General features: G+C 39.9%; 1 protein-coding gene across 3 annotated transcripts in view; it reads left to right on the forward strand.

Annotated features, from left to right (window-relative positions):
• Window positions 1–1,645: 1,645 nt before the first annotated feature.
• The window catches only part of rabggta (Rab geranylgeranyltransferase subunit alpha), a 29,502-nt gene continuing 10,337 nt past the window's right edge, over window positions 1,646–20,810 (forward strand). Inside the window, exons 1-13 of one of the 3 annotated variants that reach the window (XM_012959761.3) lie at window positions 1,646–1,696; window positions 2,336–2,363; window positions 3,683–3,793; window positions 4,204–4,328; window positions 5,300–5,487; window positions 5,582–5,779; window positions 6,256–6,339; window positions 7,393–7,475; window positions 10,370–10,462; window positions 10,628–10,733; window positions 10,848–10,899; window positions 16,412–16,500; window positions 17,968–18,056. In XM_012959761.3, coding sequence (XP_012815215.1) covers window positions 2,361–2,363; window positions 3,683–3,793; window positions 4,204–4,328; window positions 5,300–5,487; window positions 5,582–5,779; window positions 6,256–6,339; window positions 7,393–7,475; window positions 10,370–10,462; window positions 10,628–10,733; window positions 10,848–10,899; window positions 16,412–16,500; window positions 17,968–18,056 — 1,221 coding nt within the window. In that variant the 5' untranslated portion in view covers window positions 1,646–1,696; window positions 2,336–2,360. 3 annotated transcript variants of the gene reach the window in all.

A 20,810-nucleotide genomic window follows, 5' to 3' on the forward strand; every position in this document is an offset into this window, starting at 1 on the left:
AGTAGCTCCAGGGTTCCCTTCCTGCCAAGAGGCATTAGGCTCAGCGCACATGCATCTAAAGGATTGGGTGCACATGTCATGACTGGAAATCACGCCAACCTGATTTGAAAATTTTCAACAACAATGTGCATAATTGCATAATTATTGAGGCATCAACCACAACCGTGTCTGAGGCAAAGCCCTCTTACATCAATAATGTCATTGGAATTCTGGTAATAGATGCTGAATTATGGGCAGCGGCGAAATGGGGGACTTAAGAAGAGACGGGGGACGCAGGTGGACGAAGCAGCCGGATGCAGCAGGCAGGCGAGTGGGAGGGGTGGGGGAGAACGCTGAGGGGAGCTGGAGGATGTTGGGGGGAGTTGTAGGATGTTGGGGGGAGCTGAGGTATGTTGGGGAGAACGCTGGGGGGAGCTGCATGATGTTGGGGAGGATGCTGAGGGGAGCTGAAGGATGTTGGGGAGGATGCTGGGGGAGCTGAAGGATGTTGGGGAGGACGCTGGGGGGAGCTGAAGGATGTTGGGGAGGACACTGGGGGGGAGCTGAAGAATGTTGGGGAGGATGCTGGGGGGAGCTGAAGGATGTTGGTGAGGACGCTGGGGGGAGCTGAAGGATGTTTGGAAGGTAGCTGGGGGGGAGCTGAAGGATTTTGGGGAGGACGCTGGGGGGGAGCTGAAGGATGTTGGGGAGGACACTGGGGGGGAGCTGAAGGATGTTCGGGAGGACGCTGGGGGGGAGCTGAAGGATGCTGGGTAGGATGCTGGGGGGAGCTGAAGGATGCTAGGGGGGAGCTGGAGGATGATTGGGAAGGACGATGGGGGGAGCTCAAGGATGCCAGGGGGGAGCTCAAGGATATTGGGGAGGATGCTGCGGGGGAGCTGGAGGACACTGGGGGGGAGCTGAAGAATGTTGAGGAGGATGCTGGGGGGGAGCTGAAGGATGTTGGTGAGGACGCTGGGGGAGCTGAAGGATGTTTGGAAGGTAGCTGGGGGGGAGCTGAAGGATTTTGGGGAGGACGCTGGGGGGGAGCTGAAGGATGTTGGGGAGGACACTGGGGGGGAGCTGAAGGATGTTCGGGAGGACGCTGGGGGGGAGCTGAAGGATGCTGGGTAGGATGCTGGGGGGAGCTGAAGGATGCTAGTGGGGAGCTGGAGGATGATTGGGAAGGACGATGGGGGGAGCTCAAGGATGCCAGGGGGGAGCTCAAGGATATTGGGGAGGATGCCGCGGGGGAGCTGGAGGATACTAGGGGAGGGAGCTGGAGGATGCTGCAGTGGGGAGTGGCCCATAGTATGGGGACACTGGGGGTCCCTGCCCTGGCACCAATGCAAAACGTAACCCCTGACTACCAATGTATTAGGGGGGCCCTGGCTACCAATGTCTGTGTGTCCTTTGTACTGATGGGAGGGGCCATTGGGGGATGGGGCATAGGCAACCAGGAAGAAACAGCTCTTTTTTTTTTTAGCTTATTGTCTATTGCTCGTAACCAGCATAAAAATGTGTTTGTGCGGGTTTTTGTCTCCCATTACACAAGTAGGTCAAATGCTGAAGGCGAAGCTTCTTTACTCCTGGCAAAAGTAAAAGTGAAATTGTGAGCAGCCCACAACATGCTGCTACTGTAGCTCAGTGTAACGTCACCGAGGTTCTATAGGCGTGACGTCACGATCTCATCTCGCGAGATGTGACGAAATTTCGGGTGAGTGAGCCGGGAGGAACCAAGGAGCTGGACATTTAAACGGCGATCCGGGACTTCAGTCTGTGTAATGGAAAGCAGGAAGGTTGGGAGGTATACCGGGGCCTGGTATTTTCACTCATTTCCTCCAGTCACTGATTTTTTAGCGCGCCACACGGGGGCCTATTTATTATGCCAGAGACTGTGTGTCTGCCTGCACCCAGCCTAATATGTATAGGTGTATAATAAATCCACACGTAAATATAAATGAGCTGTATATATAAAACAGCTGTAGTCCTGTTTCAGCTTGCTGCACTAGCCCGAAGGCTCGACAGCCCTAAAGCAGTGAGCATCAATGTCTCTCAATTTGTCCCCCTAAACCTTCACCCTTCTTTTCTGTGGCGAGTCACGTGTCCCCACTGCCCCTGGGCTTCTGACAGTCAGCTGAGCGCAGAAAGTAATAGAAGCAGAATGGGAGTTTGCAGCTTTTATCCTAATTCATTATAGTGCTCGCTTTAGCAAGCTTATGGCAATTGGACAGCAGCAGTCAAAAAACCTCATGGCAGTTTAGGTGCCAAATGTTTATTTTTAGACTATTACTTCACAATTGATTGATTTCACAAATTCAGTTTTTTCTCTCTTTTTTTTTTTCTTTTTTGACAGGAGCTGTTCTTAGTTTTGAATTACAATGGTAAATACATAAAAACTTTACACATGTTTGCAAGCTGAATGAATGTTTGAGAGTTGCATAAAAACTAAAGGTAGTATAGGCAGCTTATAACTATGTCTTGGACAGTTCTTTTAAGACATAATAGGGTTTATTTGTTAAGGTGTAAGGTCAAACACTGAGTGCAAAATTGAGCCCTTTTCCTTGTCAAACAACTTGTTCTGTACCTACTTTCTGATTGCACCTTAGGTAGGGAGATCTGGGGCACAAAACTGTAGAAGACTCCCTCTTGCTCCTGCATATGCTTCCATGGGCTCATTTATTAATGTAAGAGATACCTTAAACAAGTGTAATTGCCAGTAAAATCCATTAAGGTCTTTGCTGTCACTTTCTTACTTATAGTAGACTGTTCAACACTAATTGCTAATCTGGATGCTATTGGCAACTGCACTTTAATTTGGCACCTGTGTTCAAAACTGAGCCATTTTTCCTCAATGGGCCACTGGTGTCTGCATGTGGATTTCAACTGATGTCTACACGTGGATGCCCATTGGCTGTCCATGTGCTGCCTACTTGTGTACACAATCTGCTCCTTTTAGCAGCAGATACAGAAACGGAAGCATGCACTATTTTAGTAAATACACATTTATGTGTATGTACATGTACTTGGTCTTTTAGTGAAAAGAACCTGTGCATTTTAAATTTACAAATGCCTAAAAGCAATTAACATTGTTATTGATGTGCAGTAGCAGCGTGCATAGATTAAGGACAGGGATAAGTAGGAAAGAAAAAGAAAACAAAACCAAGGTATAAACTATTATACTGCTAAAGATCATGGAAGAGGAGGGCCATTCAGTCAGTCCAGCTGTTCCATATGGGAGTATAATATGCCAGTTATTAAACTACAAGTTTAAGGGCCAGATATATAAAATTATATCATTAGTTGTCATGTGGTCCTCAAAGCTCTTGAAAAGTCTAGTCTGGGGACAGACTAATTAGTCTACTTTAGGTAGCAGGGTGAACTTATTACATATGCAAGCAGATAAAGTGGAAGAGTGAAAGGGACACTGGAGGAAAGGGGGTTTGGAAATAAAATTGTGGGAGAGAGGGAGATAGATAGACATCAGTGCAGTATATTAATTGCCCTGGCACACATGAGTGTGTTTCTCTGGCAGGCCATGCATATTTGTGTGTCAGAGGGAATGTGGAATGCTTGGGTATAGTCCAGGATGGTGTGGTTTTTTTCCCAGGTTGTCAGAATGATAAAAATAAATCTGTCAGTGAGTGAGTCTGTCAGTGTCTGTGCAAGTTTTTAATATACAATAATGTATTTGTACATTCAGCACGGGCGCATTAAAGTTAAGACTACTTTGGAGCAGCAAGAGGCAAAGCGGAAAGAGAGAGAAAAGAAGCTCCAACTGTATGTGAGCGCAACACAAGCTGCTTTGCACAAGGTGCCTTGACACAAAACCATCACCTTTACTCCTGGTCTCTCCTCTTCCAATTTAACACTGTTATTTTTCTCTTCCTCCGTGTCTCTCTTTCTTCATAGGCTTATATATCTTTTGATACTTCCTTCTGCATGTTTTTTTGCATTTCTTGCTTTTCTCCTTCACTTTCTCTCTTCGGTGTATCTAAAAGCTTAACATCTGACAATTTAGTCCTCACTTTGTAATGCTTTTCTAATGCTTTCTATTGTCTCATATTGTCTCATAAGCGTCTCATTAGCTGGGCGCCTATAGCAAGCAACATACTTTTCTGTGTAGTAAGGTACAACCTGCTTCACTCACTTTTTTTTTTATTTATTGCCTTTTTTTTTTTTTTATACTTGATTGTTTATGCCAGTATATCTGGTTTATTTTAGCGAGAAACTGGGCAACTTGATAAAGAAGCTCTTGATCTGACTGCCCAGATATTGGCACTGAACCCAGATTTTGCTTCTCTATGGAACCTGAGGAGGGAAGTATTTCTTCAGCTTCAGACTGATCGGTAACCACATTATCATGTCTAATTATAGAAACAAATTCATTTTCTTTAAAACTCTTTCCATTTGTCTGTTCTTTGAACGGGATTTAGTACCCCTCAAAATCTATAGCTAATATACAGGATGGCTTACACAAAATACCTGTATAAATAAATATAGGCATACAAGGGGAGAGAAATATGAATATTAGGTGCACTGTTGCTTATTTTTTTTGCTAGACCCAATAAGTTGCCGGTTTTCCGCAGTGCTGTAGTAGAACTATACTAGACTTGTGTTTCACATAAGCTATTAGGATTTGAAGTAGAATAACTAAACTTAAGTGCAGGGAATGCACTTAATGCAGGGAATTCCAGCTGAGAAAGTAAAAAGCCAGATATATACCACTAATGGATTTTCATGGCAAATCTCCATAGACATTACTGTGCAGCAGCATAATTTTCTATGGTGCTCACAAATACATGGGCCAGTGATCCCATGAGCAGTACAGCATTTATCTATAATCAAGTCTGTAGCTTAATGTAAATAATACTTTCAGATGTCAAAATTATCATTACATTAATTTTTTAAAGGAGAAGATACACCCTGGTTTTAAGAAGGAAGGCCTTTGCCTTTATTTTGCCTTCATTGTTCACTAAAGAATATGTGTGACTAAAGCTGGATTTACAGTGACCAATAAGGTCAGAAAGTTACTCTGATCTGTTTTAACTTGTGAGCTAGTGCTCAGTGTGTGGACTCTAGTAAGCATTTCCACTGTTTCAAGGAATATAATCTCTTCATTGGTCACGTGGTTACATTGACAGCCATATAGCATTTCTTAAGTAGGTCTGTACCTATTATATTGTACGTGTTTATGTTTTACTAATACACAATATTATTTTCACAGTGTCTCTGGGATGTGTTGAATATATTGGCTGCAGGTAATTGGGATAGTAACACAAAACTATTACAAAACAATTTGTTTTCTTTTCTACTTGAGGTCAGAAGAAGAGATGCAATCTCTTTGTTTGGGAGAGCTCACCTTCCTTGAGAACTGCCTTCGTGTAAGCCCAAAGTCATATGGGACCTGGTATCACCGATGCTGGATTATGAAGATCATTCCTAAACCAGATTGGGCACGGGAATTGACACTCTGTAACCGATTTCTTGAAATTGATGAGCGAAACTGTGAGTGGGATGAGCTTGGTTGGGACTATGGAATGTTACTGTGGATTAACGTGCTCTTGGTCTCTTATCCAACGTCTGTTTTTATATTATACAGTTCATTGTTGGGATTACCGGAGGATTGTTACACAGTCCTCATCTGTTCCACTCCCTGAAGAGCTTGAATTTACTACTTCTCTAATTGGCAAAAACTTCTCAAACTATTCTTCCTGGCATTACCGTAGCAAACTATTGCCACAGATCCATCCAGACCCACTTAGAATTGGTAGAGTTACAGAAGAGGCCCTGCTAAATGGTGAGAGAAGGGAGAAACTTTTGAAAGTCACAGTATTAAAGGGGTTAGTGGCAAATTTTTGACACTTCTTTTATTCTGCCCCAAGGACCTGATAAGAAGGGGATAGTAATTCTCTGTGCTAATCAGTAGCCTGCGTCACTAAATAGCACTTTAAGAAGTGTGACTGCTGCACATCCCTATCAAGAAAAATGAGCAACAACCCAACTTTATTATTTTATTTTTTTTTTTTTGGGTAAAAATTGCCTACAGAACATTGGGGGTAATAGCATAGCCGAAATTCAGAATCATGTGATAATAAATTAGAAATTTATTTTTAAATTGTATTCTTGTACACTATGGATATTGTTGAGGATTGAGAGTGTCAGAGGGAGAGAGCAGTAGGAAATATTTGTTGGAAAATAAACTGTTACAAATTAGATTTTCAGTAAGCATTGTTATTCACTACTAATATTTCACATGTCATAATTTAATTACAGAGCTAGAACTTGTACAGAATGCATTCTTTACTGACCCAAATGACCAGAGTGCTTGGTTTTATCATCGCTGGCTTCTTGGACGAGGTAAGAAAATTAAGCAGTGAAATAAAGGGCAACAAGTTTATGGGTAGAGCAACTGATACCCTGTGGTTAGTGTACAATTTTTGCTTAGCACACTGTAGCTTGAAATAGCATAATATTCTTAAAGACTCCTCTATATGCTTTGTTTTATATTCTGTTTGCATCTGTCTAGAAGAAATTTTAGGAGTGGAATATACAATATGTTCCCTCTACTGACTCATTTTATAGAAATCACATACATTCTTGTACATCCCATAACCCTCCTATTGTGTTTTAAATAATTTGACTAAAACAGCAGGGAGCATGTTGTAGTTTATGTGCCCAAGTGTTTATGAAGGTGGCAGAAGTGCATCAAACACATTGAGAGTATTAAAACAATTCTCTCATATTAACATTAGCAGAAACAACCCTCTGCACTGTTTTCAGAGAGTGTGTATGTCAGCACATGTTATTCTCCTTTAGTCACATTCAGAATATATATGTGCGTAAATAAGGGGATAATCTGGTAACTCTGCATATCAACCAAAATATAAGCAACACTTCAGTACAATAAAACATTTTCCTATGCAGAATTAGCCACACCCATGCATTTTATGGATCTTTATCTCATCCCTTACAGGGACAGCAAAATACAATATATGTATGTGTATTATATGCATCTGAAAATAAAATATTTATTGGGAACAACAGTCCTTTTTTTTTATGTAACAATGTTTTCAGCTTCTGTTATCTGCCATGTAGACTAGGCCTTACAAGAACTTGTAGGGTCCTCTATTGTTAAAATGATCTTATTTATGTAATTGCTTTATTGTGCTCATTTGTGGTTGCTTCATTGCAACAGGTTGAAGGGGCACATTGGAGCTTGTTATAGGAGTGGTACCAAGCCACGCTCAATTATGCATACATTTTATTGTTTTGCTCTTTCCTTTGTGTTTGTAAATAATCATTTATATTCAAAGGTAAATGGAACCTTTTTATAATTTGTTGTTATCATTCCTTTAAGGCGCAAAACGTGCAAATCTGGTTTGATGAATTTCCCATTTGCTTTCTATGCAGCGGATCACCCAGTTTCCATTCGATGTGTTATGGTCAGTCTGGATGAACCGTGTGTGTCAGTAACATTCTCTCACCCAGTCGAAGTGAGTTTGCGTAGTGTAATTGACATTATAAATCTTCAATGTTTTCTGAACTGGATAAAAAAGAGGCTTGTTTCTAGATCCTATGGTCATTTTAAAGGAATAGTAACATCAAAATTTGAAAGTTTTAAATTAATTAAAATATAATGTACTGTTGCACTACACTGGTAAAACTGGTGTGTTTGCTACAGAAATGCTACTATAGTTTATATAAAAAAGTTGCTGTGTAGCCATGGGTGCAGCCATTCAAGCTGGAAAAAAGGAGAAAAGGCACAGGTTACATAGCAGATAAACCCCCATTATATGTTACAGAGTTTATCTGTTATCTGCTAAGTCACCTGAGCCTTTTCACCTTTAGGGCCAAGACACACGGAGCGATTAGTCGCCACAACTTTTAATTAACTTTTTCCGCTCATATAGAACAATTGCGTTGCCGCGGCAAATCGAGCGCGCAATAATCGCCCCTTGTGTCTTCACCCTTAGATAGCTGCCCCCGTAGATACACAGGAGCTATAGTTTGTATAAACTATAGAAGTCTTTCTGAGGCAAACACACCAGTTGTTCCAGTGCTGGGCAACAGTAAATTATAATGTTATTTCTTTTATACATTTTAATTTTTTGGTGTTACTGTTCCTTTAAATTAAGAATGCACCGAACCCAGTTTTGGATGGATTCGGCCGAACCACCGAATCCATTGTAAGGGATTCCGCTGAATACCAAACTGAATCCTAATTAGCATATGCTGATTAGGATTTGGAAGGATTAAATGGCGAAAAATTTCTTTTAACCCTTCCAAATCCTAATTAGCATATGCTAATTACAGTTCGGTTCAGCCAGGAAAGTGAATTCGTCTGAATCCGAACCCTGCCGAAAAAGGCCAAATCCTGGATTCGTTCCATCCCTACTTTAAATTAAGTTTTCAAATATGCTTCCATGCTAGTTAGTGATTTAATAATAGTAACTAATGTTTATGTGCACATATGTTACTATATTTGATGGAGGATTATTTAAGGAATGGGTATACCTATATTGTTTTGTTGGTGGCACTTATGTTGTGTGTTAAAAACACTGTGTTTGGGTTTTGCCTTTTTTTTGGTAATGATTCAGCCCTTATGCATACATAGGGGCTGATTTACTAATCGACGAATCTGAATCCGAATTGGAAAAATTCGGACTGGAAACTAACATTTTGCGACTTTTTCGTATTTTTTGTGATTTTTTTCATCGCAGTCACGACTTTTTCGTAAATTGTCGTGACTTTTCCGTAGCCGTTACGACTTGCGCAAATTGTCGCAACTTTTTCGTAGCCGTTACGACTTGTTCGTATATTGTCGCAATTTTTTCGTATTGAGCACTCGTAAACGGTGGGCAAAACTTTCAGACTTTGCATGATTTTGGAAGCCTCCCATAGGACTCAATGGCACTCTGCAGCTCCAACCTGGCCCAAGGAAAGTCACGATACTGAAGCTTGAATGAATCTGAAACTTTCGTACTCGGCGCGACGGCAAGGAAAAGTCGTAATGGCTACGAAAAAGTCACAACAATTTATGAGCAAGACGTAATGGCTACGAAAAAGTTGCGACAATTTACGAAAAAAATCGCAAAATACCGATCATTACGAAAAAAACGCATTCGGACGTTTTTCGGATGTTTGTGGATTAGTAAATGTGCCCCTTAGTCTTCTGCAGTTTTTCATTTATTCTACTTTTGTACTGAAAAAAATATTCAGCCACTTTTCCATTAATCCTATTGATGGATGAGAAAAATTTGGCTTTATATGACCATTGCAAGAAAACTGTGCCCCATAGGGTATAGTAACTGCATATTACATTGCATCTAAATAGCCAAGGTCCAATCTTTGGACCTAATGACTCAATGAGATAGCTGCCAAATACCATTATGAATCCACTGTCTTGTTTTGCCATGCCACTAAACAGGGCACACACTAACATTGAAAATAAAATGACATTCTGCTTTCTGATTCTGAAAAGCTGGCTAAAGCAAATCATTATTTCAGAGAAGCACTCTGTATAATATGTCCAGAAAAGTGTGAAGGAAGCGCATGTATAAAGTGAAACAAAACAACTGATAGTGTGATAACGTTTTGAAACTTTGTTCAAATAACTAAATCAATCACCTTATTGTGTGTTAAACAAATTATTATATCCACCACTGTGTGTAGTGACTCAAAAAGCTCACCAGAGGGCGACGGAGTCAGGCTCAACAGTAGGAGACCAGATCGGATGTAGACAAATCCCCAGTTCAAATGGAGAGAGGAAAAACGCTAAAATAGTGTAAAATCATTTAATATAAAATATCTGCTAAAAATAAAACTACTTACAGACTGTAGAAAGTAATCAGGCAAATAAAACTCAACGCGTACGCTTCATCAGGAGTAAGATATAGATATAGTAGTGTTCCTGAAGCAAACACACCAGTTTTACCAGCAATAATACAATGTACTTTAATTAATATAAATACTTTGAAAAACTTTCATTTTTTTTTTGGTGTTACTATCCCTTTAAAAACTCATACTTTAACATTCTGTCAGATTGCTTTTGTAACAGACATAAAGCTAATTGGAATGAAACTTATGAAGATGGGGAATGAAGTGTGTAATAAATGGAGCAGACATTTGTCAATATTTTAGGACATTTTTTTGTCTCATTTACAAAATGTGCAAGTGTTTATTCCCCACACCTCATAGAGCAAATTTTTTTCAACAATAAGTGATTTATTTTAAAGTAGAAATAGAATATTCATGTAAATAAAATACACACATACCTAATATGGTTTTATCTTACTTTGTTTTTGAGCACTGCATTGTAACCAGATACTACAATGTTTATGTTAAAAATTTGGATTTTTTTTTAACTGTTATGTTTTGTTTCTTGTAGGTTCAGGAGGATTTGATTCTGTTTCTTAATAATAGACCTATTTTTGTTTCATGGAGAACTGCTGGGAGAAAAGAAAAGAGAAGTTTATTTTGGGTAACAACTGATAGTTATTGACATAATTTTGTATGCCTTTGTGTTTATGGTAGTGTGTAACTTTTGCATGTTTTCTATTTGCATGCATCTGTACTCTCTTGTCTCCTTTGAGTGCCTAACCTTTGCATCTCTCAGTCACTATGCAGTCTTGTATGCCTCTTACAGGTGTGTGACCTTCCCAAAGAATGTATTAATGACCCCTGTTGCCAGTACAATTTCCAGGTCCTCTGGAAAGATGGAGAAGCTAAGAAGGAATGCATCCTTTATCCAGGTGAAGATGAGCAAAATGGGCTCATGGGCAGATTATAATGGATATAAGTGTTGGTGTGGGTAAAAAAATGTAGCTTTGTGATTTGTGTATTAATCTGTAATTCTCTCTCTGCAGGAAGACGAGAATCCTGGTTTCGTGATTCTGCTACAGAGAATGAATTCTTCAGGTTTGAACCTATCTATTTGTGTATCTCACTCTTTTGTATCATCCTGATAATTGTCTGGATATACTTATTAGGCACTTTATCAGCAAGTAAATGCAAGTAGACCACAAAGACTACATTGAACTATTTTAGAAACACTGACACTCAAAACAGATTCAAACCTGGTGTTTTGATGATGCATGTTCCTAAACTCACAGACATGTCACTGCATACAACCGGTAAAGCAATTATACCTATACATAGTTTGTGATTCATTGTTTTGCATAGATTTGGTGGGGAGCAAGAGATGATAGGAGGGGAAGGAGGAAAAGGTAGGAGGAGAGGGAGAGAGAGGAACAGACTTGTATTACTGCTTCAGCCTGCAGTTTTAGCCTTGCCACTACAGTTCATTTACTTATGAGAAGACAGGGTTCAAAGTGCAAAAATAGGCAAATCACCATCGTTTTTGCAATTTGAAAACTGCCTTCCTCTAAATTTTCACAGGTCTCTGGGTCCATTTTGAAGCTCAAAGACATGCAAATCGACCCAATGCTTAGATGTTCTGCATGCATTTGGAAGTGTTGTTTTCATGAGGGGTGGGACGGATAAGAAACATAGGCACCCTCCCACCCACTTGGTCCTAAGGGACACTCTCTTGTACTTCACCTGGGGGCCCCAGATATCTCATTGCCTAAGTTGTGACTGCTGTTTAGCTACAGCCTATTTCAGTGCTGTTCAGCAGACCTTAGGCCTCCAGCTGAACAGACCCATTCTACTTTATAACCTCTATGTATTTTTACTAACCAGCAGCTACCATAGCTAAGTGTCCAAGGGATATGAAATGAAAGCATTCAGGGCATGATAGCTATTCACATTTGAAAATAGAGATATACAGGCATACAGTGCTCACCATAATCTTTGGGACAAAGAGCACATTCCAGACTTTAATTTATTTGCATATATTTCAGTTTCACCATTTAGAAATGACAACACTTTTATACATAGTCCCCCTCATTTCAGGGCACCACAATGTTTGGGACAATTGGCTTTACAGGTGTTTGTGATTACTCAGGAGTCTGTAGCTGCCATTGTTCAATATGAGGAGAAAAGCTGTGCCAATAAAGTCACGGAAGCTATTATTACGCAACAATAAAACCATTAGAGACATCGGTCAAACCTTAGAATTACCAAAATCAACTGTCTGGAATATCATTATGAAAAAAGAATGCACTGGTGAGCTCTGTAAAGTCTGTAAACGCATGTCCAACAGATTAGAAACTGTCAAGACTGGCCACTGGTGAGTGACCAGCCGATTGGAGCCTATGTGCTGAGTAACCAGGGAAACACCCTGGATAGTGAGCGAAGGCCATAGTGAGGTTATGCAAATACTGTAGATTCAATGGACCAATAATGGATTTAACAAAACAGATGAAAAGAAGAACAAAAATAAGAGTTCAGATACAGGCCTGTGATGAGGCAAAGATAAAACAGACTGATAAAACTTGTCTGTAAACAGGCAAGATGGTCAGGGCTGGCAGAAGACTGGCAAGGTCTGTAAGGCAGGCCGAGGTCAGTGGCAGGCAGCAGGCAAACAAGCTCGAGTATACTGGCCGGAGGTAAACCAGAGAATCCACAGGAGAAGGTACCAGGTGGGAACAGGAAACCAGGAGCAAGGAACCAGGCAGGCCACAAGCAGGGAGCTCAAGAACCAGGAATCATAGAATCGCAGGATGGCAGGCTATATCGGGCTCAGCAGCAACAATGATCAAGCACCTCTCTGTTGTAAGGAGCCAGCTTGTAAAGCCCCTTAATTGCTTGACCAACAACACTTGTGATTAACAAGATGGGTGGAGACAAAAGAGAAGCAGGTGGAGATGCTGGATGCACATCAGGACAACTGACCCAACACTGCTCAAAGAGCCTCCTGTGGCTCAGTAGGTTAATGTAGTCACAGTTTAGCATACAGTCCAAAGTTCGATTTCCCACAGATCTTGACAGAAACACTCTTCAAGAGGCAGATGTGTCTGTGTAAGACTACTATCTACAGAAGACTTCATGAACAGAAATACAGAGGCTACACTACAAGATGCAAACCGCTAGTTAGCCACAAAAATGGCCAGATTACAGTTTGCTAAAAAGAACTTAAAAGTGCCTGCAGAATTCTGGAAAAAAGTGTTATGAGTAGACAAGACCAAGATTAACAAAGTGATGTCAAGATACAGGTTGGAGACAAAAAGGAACTGCCCAAGATCCAAAGCATTCCAGCTCATCTGTAAAAAAATTATGGTGGGGGTGTTATGGTATGGGCATATATGGCTGCCACAGGTACTGGCACACTTATCTTCATTGATGATGTATCTGCTAATGGCAGGTGTATAGAAACATCTTATCTGCTCAAGTTCCAGTAAATGCCTCCAAAATCATTGGATGGTGCTTCATCCAGCAACAAGATTATGATCCCAAACATAACTGCTAAAAACATACTGCTAAAAATGGAAAATTCTTGAATGGCCAAGCCAGTCACCTGATTTAAATCGAATTAAGCATGCCTTCTATTTCCTGAAGAGGAAACTTAAAGGGACTGAAAGTGGCTGCAGTAGAGGCTTGGCAGGGCATCACCAGAGAAGATACAGCACCTGGTGATGTCTATGAATCGCAGATTTTATGCAGTCATTGCATGCAAGGGATATGCAACAGAGTACTAAACATGACTGCTTTATTATACATTCCATTACTTGGTGAAACTGAAATGTATACAAATAACTTTAAATTAAAGTCTGGAATGTGCATTTTAATCATGTCTGAATTGTTTGATTTAAAATTTTACACAGAGGAGCAGAGGGGTAAAGAAAACAAAAATATGTCTTTGTCACAAACATTATGGAGGGCATTATATGTTTTACTCCAAACTGAGCACATTTCTTTAAGAATATATGCTTTGCATTCTGGTTGTTTTGTTGCATTGTTTTCTTGCAGGTCTGAGCAAGCAGACATAAAGCTTTCTATTTGGATGATATTACTTTGTAGTCTATCTGACTCCCAGTTTTTGTTGAAACTTGAACATTTTATCTATGAAGATTCTCATTCATCCAGGTCATGATATACAGTATCTAGTAGAATTAAGTCTAAAACAACTGGACTTTTCTGAGTTTTTTCTTGAAAACGTTTCACCACTCATCCGAGTGGCTTCTTCAGTTCAAATGACTGGTAGGGAATTCCCCGGTATTTAAACTCTTGATGGTAGTAGAGTCACAGACATCCAATCACAATGGTTCCATTGAACTGGCTGTGCCATGGGTTCGCCTGTGTCTCCAATTGTAGCGAACCTTTACATGGAAGAAGTGGAAAAGAAAGCCCTGGACACCTTCAAGGGAACAACACCAAGACATTGGTTCAGATATGTGGATGACACCTGGGTCAAAATTAAAGAACGCAAGGTTCCAGCCTTCACCAAACACATAAACTCGGTGGACAAAAACATCATGTTCACAAGGGAAGATGTGAAAGACAGCAAACTGGCTTTTTTGGACTGTGCTATAGTTATCAAAGAGGGGAGGGACCTGGATATTGAAGTATACATGAAACCCACACAGACCAGTACTTGCTGTTTGATTCCCACCACCCTTTGGAACAGAAACTGGTGGTAATTAGGACTCTAAATCATTGGGCTGAAACGGTGGCATCCAATGCAGAGGCTAAGGAGAAAGAATATAAACATCTAAAAGGAGCTCTGAAAACTTGTGGGTACCCAGACTGGGCCTTCATCAAAACCAAATCAAAGACCAACAAAAAGACCAGACCTACAAACAGAAGGGAGGAACACAGCAGGCGAAACAACATAGTCATTCTATATGTTGCTGGAACATCAGAAAAACTTAGGAGAATTTTCAACAAACATCGCATTCCTGTGTTTTTCAAACCCAGCAACACCCTGAGACAAAAGCTGGTGCACCCTAAAGACCCTACACCCAAACACATGAAAAGTAATGTGGTCTATGCTGTCCAGTGTAGTGAAGAGTGCTCAGACTTATACATTGGGGAGACAAAACAACCTCTCTGTAAGAGAATGGCCCAACATAGGCGGGCAAACTCCTCAGCAGTCTATCTACACCTCAAAGACAAAGGACACTCTTTTGAGGACAGTAACGTGCATATTTTGGACCGAGAGGATAGATGGTTCGAAAGAGGTGTGAAAGAGGCCATTTATGCCAGCCTGGAAAAACCATCCCTGAACAGAGGAGGGGGCCTGAGACACCGCTTGTCACCAACATACAATGGCGCGTTGACATCCTTACCCCGGCAGTTTCACAACAGTTCACACTTCCAGTCATGTACTTTGAAGGATTAACACCTTCATCAATGAGAATCTTGGTACCATTGTGATTGGATCATACCTTCTTACACCTGTCAGTTTCAGCTAACACCTAACTGAACAAGTTCAATGGAACCATTGTGATTGGATGTCTGTGACTCTACTACCATCAAGAGTTTAAATACCGGGGAATTCCCTACCAGTCATTTGAACTGAAGAAGCCACTCGGATGAGTGGTGAAACGTTTTCAAGGAAAAAACTCCAGTTGAACATTTTACAAAATGTGATAAATCAACCATTTTATTACATTTAGTTTTATGTTAGCCTGACTTTTTAAGGCAGACAATACAGAAGAGATCCCCTTATTGATGCTAGTTTCTTAAACAATTGATATAACCCAGTATTAAGAAGTAGAAATTTAGCATTTTTTACCAAAAACTACAGAAAAGCCCAACTATGAGAGGGCCAGTAGAACCATAGAGAGTGACACTAAACACAGTACATGTGATGCAGCTTTTAAAAAAAATTCAGAGTGAAATCCAGATTTCCAAACTTCCAGGGATATAAATTCAATAGCAGTGTGCAGTAACTAGTTCTGTTAAATGAATCTTATATTTTACTCATGCACCCTTAGCACAGAACACATATTAAAACAGTACCATATGCATATACAGGAGCTCCCAGTCAATGTTAGTATTGTTAGTGACACTCATGCTCAGTGTGCTCTGGGCAACTGTTGAGAAGATAAACTTAGAGGTTGTCACAAATTATCAAGCCCCTAAGCTCAGTAACTGACAGCAGCACAGAGCAAGTGTGCAGTGAATCAGCAGAAAAGAAAACGGGAGCTTCTGGGGGCATCTTCCCTTCTAAAGGGCTGTGTTTGCCTTGAGATGGTAAAGAAAATAATGTAGAACATAACATTTCTAATGTAGACATCTTCTTTAGTTAAGCTTTAGTTCTCCTCTAAATTATTTTTTTACTAAAACTTTCAGTTAATATTGTGACGCAATTGTCATCACTAAGCTTAATTTACAGGTATAAAGTATATATTTTACAGGGTGTTAATGATAAGGGTTAAACAAAATGTATACACCCACAGGGGTTTGCATTGGCAAATCTATGTTCAAGTTTAGGTTAAAATGTTTTAGATTGTGCTCAGTCTTAGCCCTTTTTATAATAAATCTATTGTTTAAGGCATTGTGTCTTGTTTGGTCTTCCCCACAGTTTGGATCTGTCAGAGGGCAAGAGCAATGTCTTGCAACAGGAGCTGAAATCTTGCAAGGATCTTCAGGAACTGGAACCTGACAACAAGTGTATGTTTTTGTGTAGCTTTATTTTAGCCTTTCTTTAGATATAAATCTATTTACATTCACTACTTACAACTAACTTGCCATGTTGCACATCACAGTGTTTTGGGTAGTAAATTTGTGCACATCATTAATAAGTCTAGCTTCCATCTGCTCATAATCAGCATTGAAAGAGGTTTGTTTTATCAATTGATGTCCGGGACCTGGAGCTGTTTCCAATTCCTAACTATCATAGCTCGAACTTCAAAAATTATCTGATAGACTGCTATAACCCACTTATGTGATGTTTCGACATCCATAATCCCCAGTAGAGCCAAGGCTGGTGTAATAGCACAGGTCCCTTCTGTAATAGCTAACAAAATGTTAACTGTTTCTGTCCAAAGCTATATACCCGGACATTCCCACCATAAATGCAGCCTATCTGGGGACAGATACCAGCCATATAAAATTTTCCTAGCTGTCTCAAAATGATTTAAACATCTTGTATATCTTTGTGGAGCTTGATAGGACAACTTCCAATTATCGGGGGAATATTGATGTTGTAAAACATCTCTCCCACTTTGCCCTAAGGAAATTTTAGATGAAGTGCTGTATATGTTTTCCCACCGCACATTTATGGTGGTGGGAAATTTTTGTGGAGATAAGTCATTTGCCAGTAACCTAAAGCTGTATGATTAGACTGTGATACCATAATTGTCCAATTTAAGGGATTGTTCTCGTATTATACTGCTGTTATCGGTAGGGTGAAGATCCTTTTTAATCAAGTGTATTTAATAAATTAAAGACTGCAAAAAAAAAAGCATACATTCAGCAAACTGTGGGTACACCGTTTATTAATAAAACAGGCATGTTTTATAAAGCTAGTGTCATAAATATAGAAATTAGAAGTGCTCTTTCAAATATACAGTGGTAAGCAGTAAATAAGCTCTTTTGAGCAGTAATGGCATGACAGCACCAGTGTCTGCATCTTGGCTGTTTGTAACCTATGCATGCAGATGATTGATGTAGACTTTTATTGAGGACAGTTATTTAATTTTTTGCTCAGCAATGTTCCTTTAGGAACACAATACCCTGTCCAGGCCATTAGTCTTTAAATGCTATTTGGTTTTCCAGCATTTTCCTGTATATTTCCCACAATTATTCATGCTCTGTTGAATAATTTTAGACAAACCAGATATGCGTTTCAGTGTAGTGGATAGAGTGTACTTGGTGTTGTAGAATTTTAAGGATGCAGTATTTGTGGCCTTATGGATGAAAAAAAGCGACCTTTCAGCTTGTAATATAAAGCAAAATGACCTATATATGGATGCTTATAGCAAACTGAAAAGAAAGATATATGTTACAGAAATGTCAAGAGAAGCCCTTGAAGCTACCTGAGAGAATGGCATAGTGGTGAAAATTATGTCGCTTGGTTTAGAGTTTCAACTATGTCCATTTATTTGAGAGGCGCTTGTGTATCTTTTTATCTTCTAGGGTGCCTGCTGACTATCATTCTTCTCATGCGAGCTCTGGATCCTTTAGTCTATGAAAAGGAAGCTCTTGGCTACTTTGAAACACTGAAGGTATCTAATTAAAAATTGTCTTAGTAGCCATTGTCATTAGCTAACATTAAAATGGTACTAACACATCCCAGTATTTTTACAGGAACTAGTTTCTATGAAAACACATTGCCTATAACATTAATTTTTAAAAATTCTAAACCTTGAAATGTATACAGTACCTCCAATCTATTTTGTGCCTCCAATAAGCCTAATGTAATAGCTTTAGTGAGAGAAGAAATGGCTATGAAACAGATTAATGGGGGTGGGGAGAATACAAGAGATGTTTTTTTTTCTTTTTAAAGGATAACACCACTGACCCATAACTCCATACATAATGCAGGACTTGACAAAACTTATTGATTGTAATATAGTATACTATAGACCAGTGATTCCCAACCAGTGATTTGCAAGCAATATGTTGCTCACCAGCCCATTGGATGTTGCGCCAAGTGGCCTTAACTCTTTTATTGCCAACGACGTATGGTATACGTCGTGGCAGTAAAAGGGCTTAAATGCCAACGACGTGTCCCATACGCATGTGCCGCCGCTGCAGAGAGCTTCTATCCATGACAGCCCCCCTGGGCAACATGCCAGGGGGGCTGTCATGAGGGTCCTGCGAGACGATCGCTCGCAGGACCCTCCAGGAAGCAGCAGACGCGATCGCATCGCGTCTGCTGCTTCCTACTTCCCCCCTGCCGGCCGGCCCACTGAAGAGGAGGCGATCGGGTCTTCAGGACAGGTAAGGACTTTTTTTTTTTTTATGCATACACACACTTACATACATTTATACACACTTACATACATTTACACACACTTACAGCACACATTTTAGCAGTTTTTTTTTTTTTTTTAATTTTTCACACTTTTATACACTTATTTACACTCATATATACACTTACACACTATAACACAACTTTTACACATGTACACACATGTATACACAAACACTTTGGGGTTTTTTTTTTTTTTTTTCATTTTGCCACTTTGTTTTTAGTTTCTTTTACCTAAAAACTGTTTATTTTGACAGCGTGACTATTGGATCAGATATTCTGACCACTAATTACACTGTCATGTGACTTATTTTGTTGTTTCACTGATTTGCACAATTTTTGTGGTTTTATCGCATTTTATCCCTGTATAAGTGTTCCTGATCTGTTTTTAGCGTAGCTTTGCCAGGTGTAACTTTGGTGTACAAAAATAACTTTGCCTATTTTGAATTCATCAGAATGTGTACTTTCCAAAAATATATGGTTTCCTGGGGGTCTCTGTATAGTTAGGGGGGGGTTACTGCACATAATACGCTGTCAGGGGGCTCTGTGTGCAAAAGCTGAGCTGGCAGGCGAGAAATCCTTATGCGCTATTTTCATTTTGGGGTCAGTACATACAGCAGACTTTGGTATATCTATGCATATTGGGCATCAAACTGTTCAGTAGGCCTCTGGTGTTCCTATTTGGGGTGACTTGCCTTTGTACGCAAGAAATTGTGTGAGATAAATGTAGCAAATTGCAACATTTTTAGGCGATTTTCTGAAATGTCATAAAAACCAATAACTTTAGGAAAGCTTTGCAGATTGGTACTTTGGTGTAGAAAGGACTCTTTACCCTTGTTGGATTTGTCAGAATGTGTACTTTCCAAAAATATATGGTTTTGTGGGGGTCTCTGTATAGTTAGGGGAAGTTTCGGCACATAATACACTGACAGGGGGCTCTGTGTGCAAAAGCTGAGCTGGCAGGCGAGAAATCCTTATGCGCTATTTTCATTTTGGGGTCAGTACATACCGCAGACTTTGGTATATCTATGCATATTGGGCATCAAACTGTTCAGTAGACCATAGGTGTTCCTATTTGGGGTGATTTGCCTTTATCTGATCTTTATCAAGAAATTGTGAGAGATAAATGCGGCAAATTGCAACATTTTTATGCGATTTTCTAAATGTCATATAAATCTGCAAACTTAGGAAAGCTTTACAGCTTGGTACTTTGGAGAAAAAAGAAATGTTTACCCATTATAGATTCGGGGGGATGTGTACTTTCCAAAAATATATGGCTTTCTGGGGTGAGTGTACTTTTTTTTGTAGCATTATCCCACATAAAGGATGTAAATGTGTTGATTTTGCAGGAGCTGAAATGATACATCATATGGGGGTATGTTCCCATTGGGGCCCCTACATGCCACATACTTAGGTAAACCTATACATATTGGGCATCAAACTGTTCAGTGGACCCCTGGCGTTTATATTTAGGGTGTTTTATCTTGGTACCTAACACTATGTGGGAGATAAGATGCTGCGAAGTGGAAGCTTTGAGGGGATTTTTGGAAATGTCATCAAAATTGCTTACTTTAGAAAAGCTGTGTTGCTTGGTACTTTGGAGTAGAAAGACATGGGTACCCATTTTAGGTTCGGGGGAATGTGTACTTTCCAAAAATATATGACTTTCTGGGGTGAGCGTACTTTTTACTAGTTTTATCCCACATGTAATGATGTAAATGTGTTGATTTTGCAGGAGCTAAAATGACAGAAATGATAGATCATATGGGGGTATGTTCACATTGGGGCCCCTACATGCCACATACTTAGCTAAACCTATACATATTGGGCATCAAGTTGTTCAGTGGACCCCTGGCGTTCATATTTAGGGTGTTTTATTTGGTTACTTTATGACCTGTAGGAGATAAGATACTATAGACTGGAAGCTTTGAAGCAATTTTTTTAAAAAAATCACAAATTTAGATAAAAACCAATAACTTTAGGAAAGCATTGCGACTTGATAGTT

Source organism: Xenopus tropicalis, chromosome 1 (genome assembly GCF_000004195.4).
Source record: "Xenopus tropicalis strain Nigerian chromosome 1, UCB_Xtro_10.0, whole genome shotgun sequence".
Taxonomy (NCBI): domain Eukaryota; kingdom Metazoa; phylum Chordata; class Amphibia; order Anura; family Pipidae; genus Xenopus; species Xenopus tropicalis.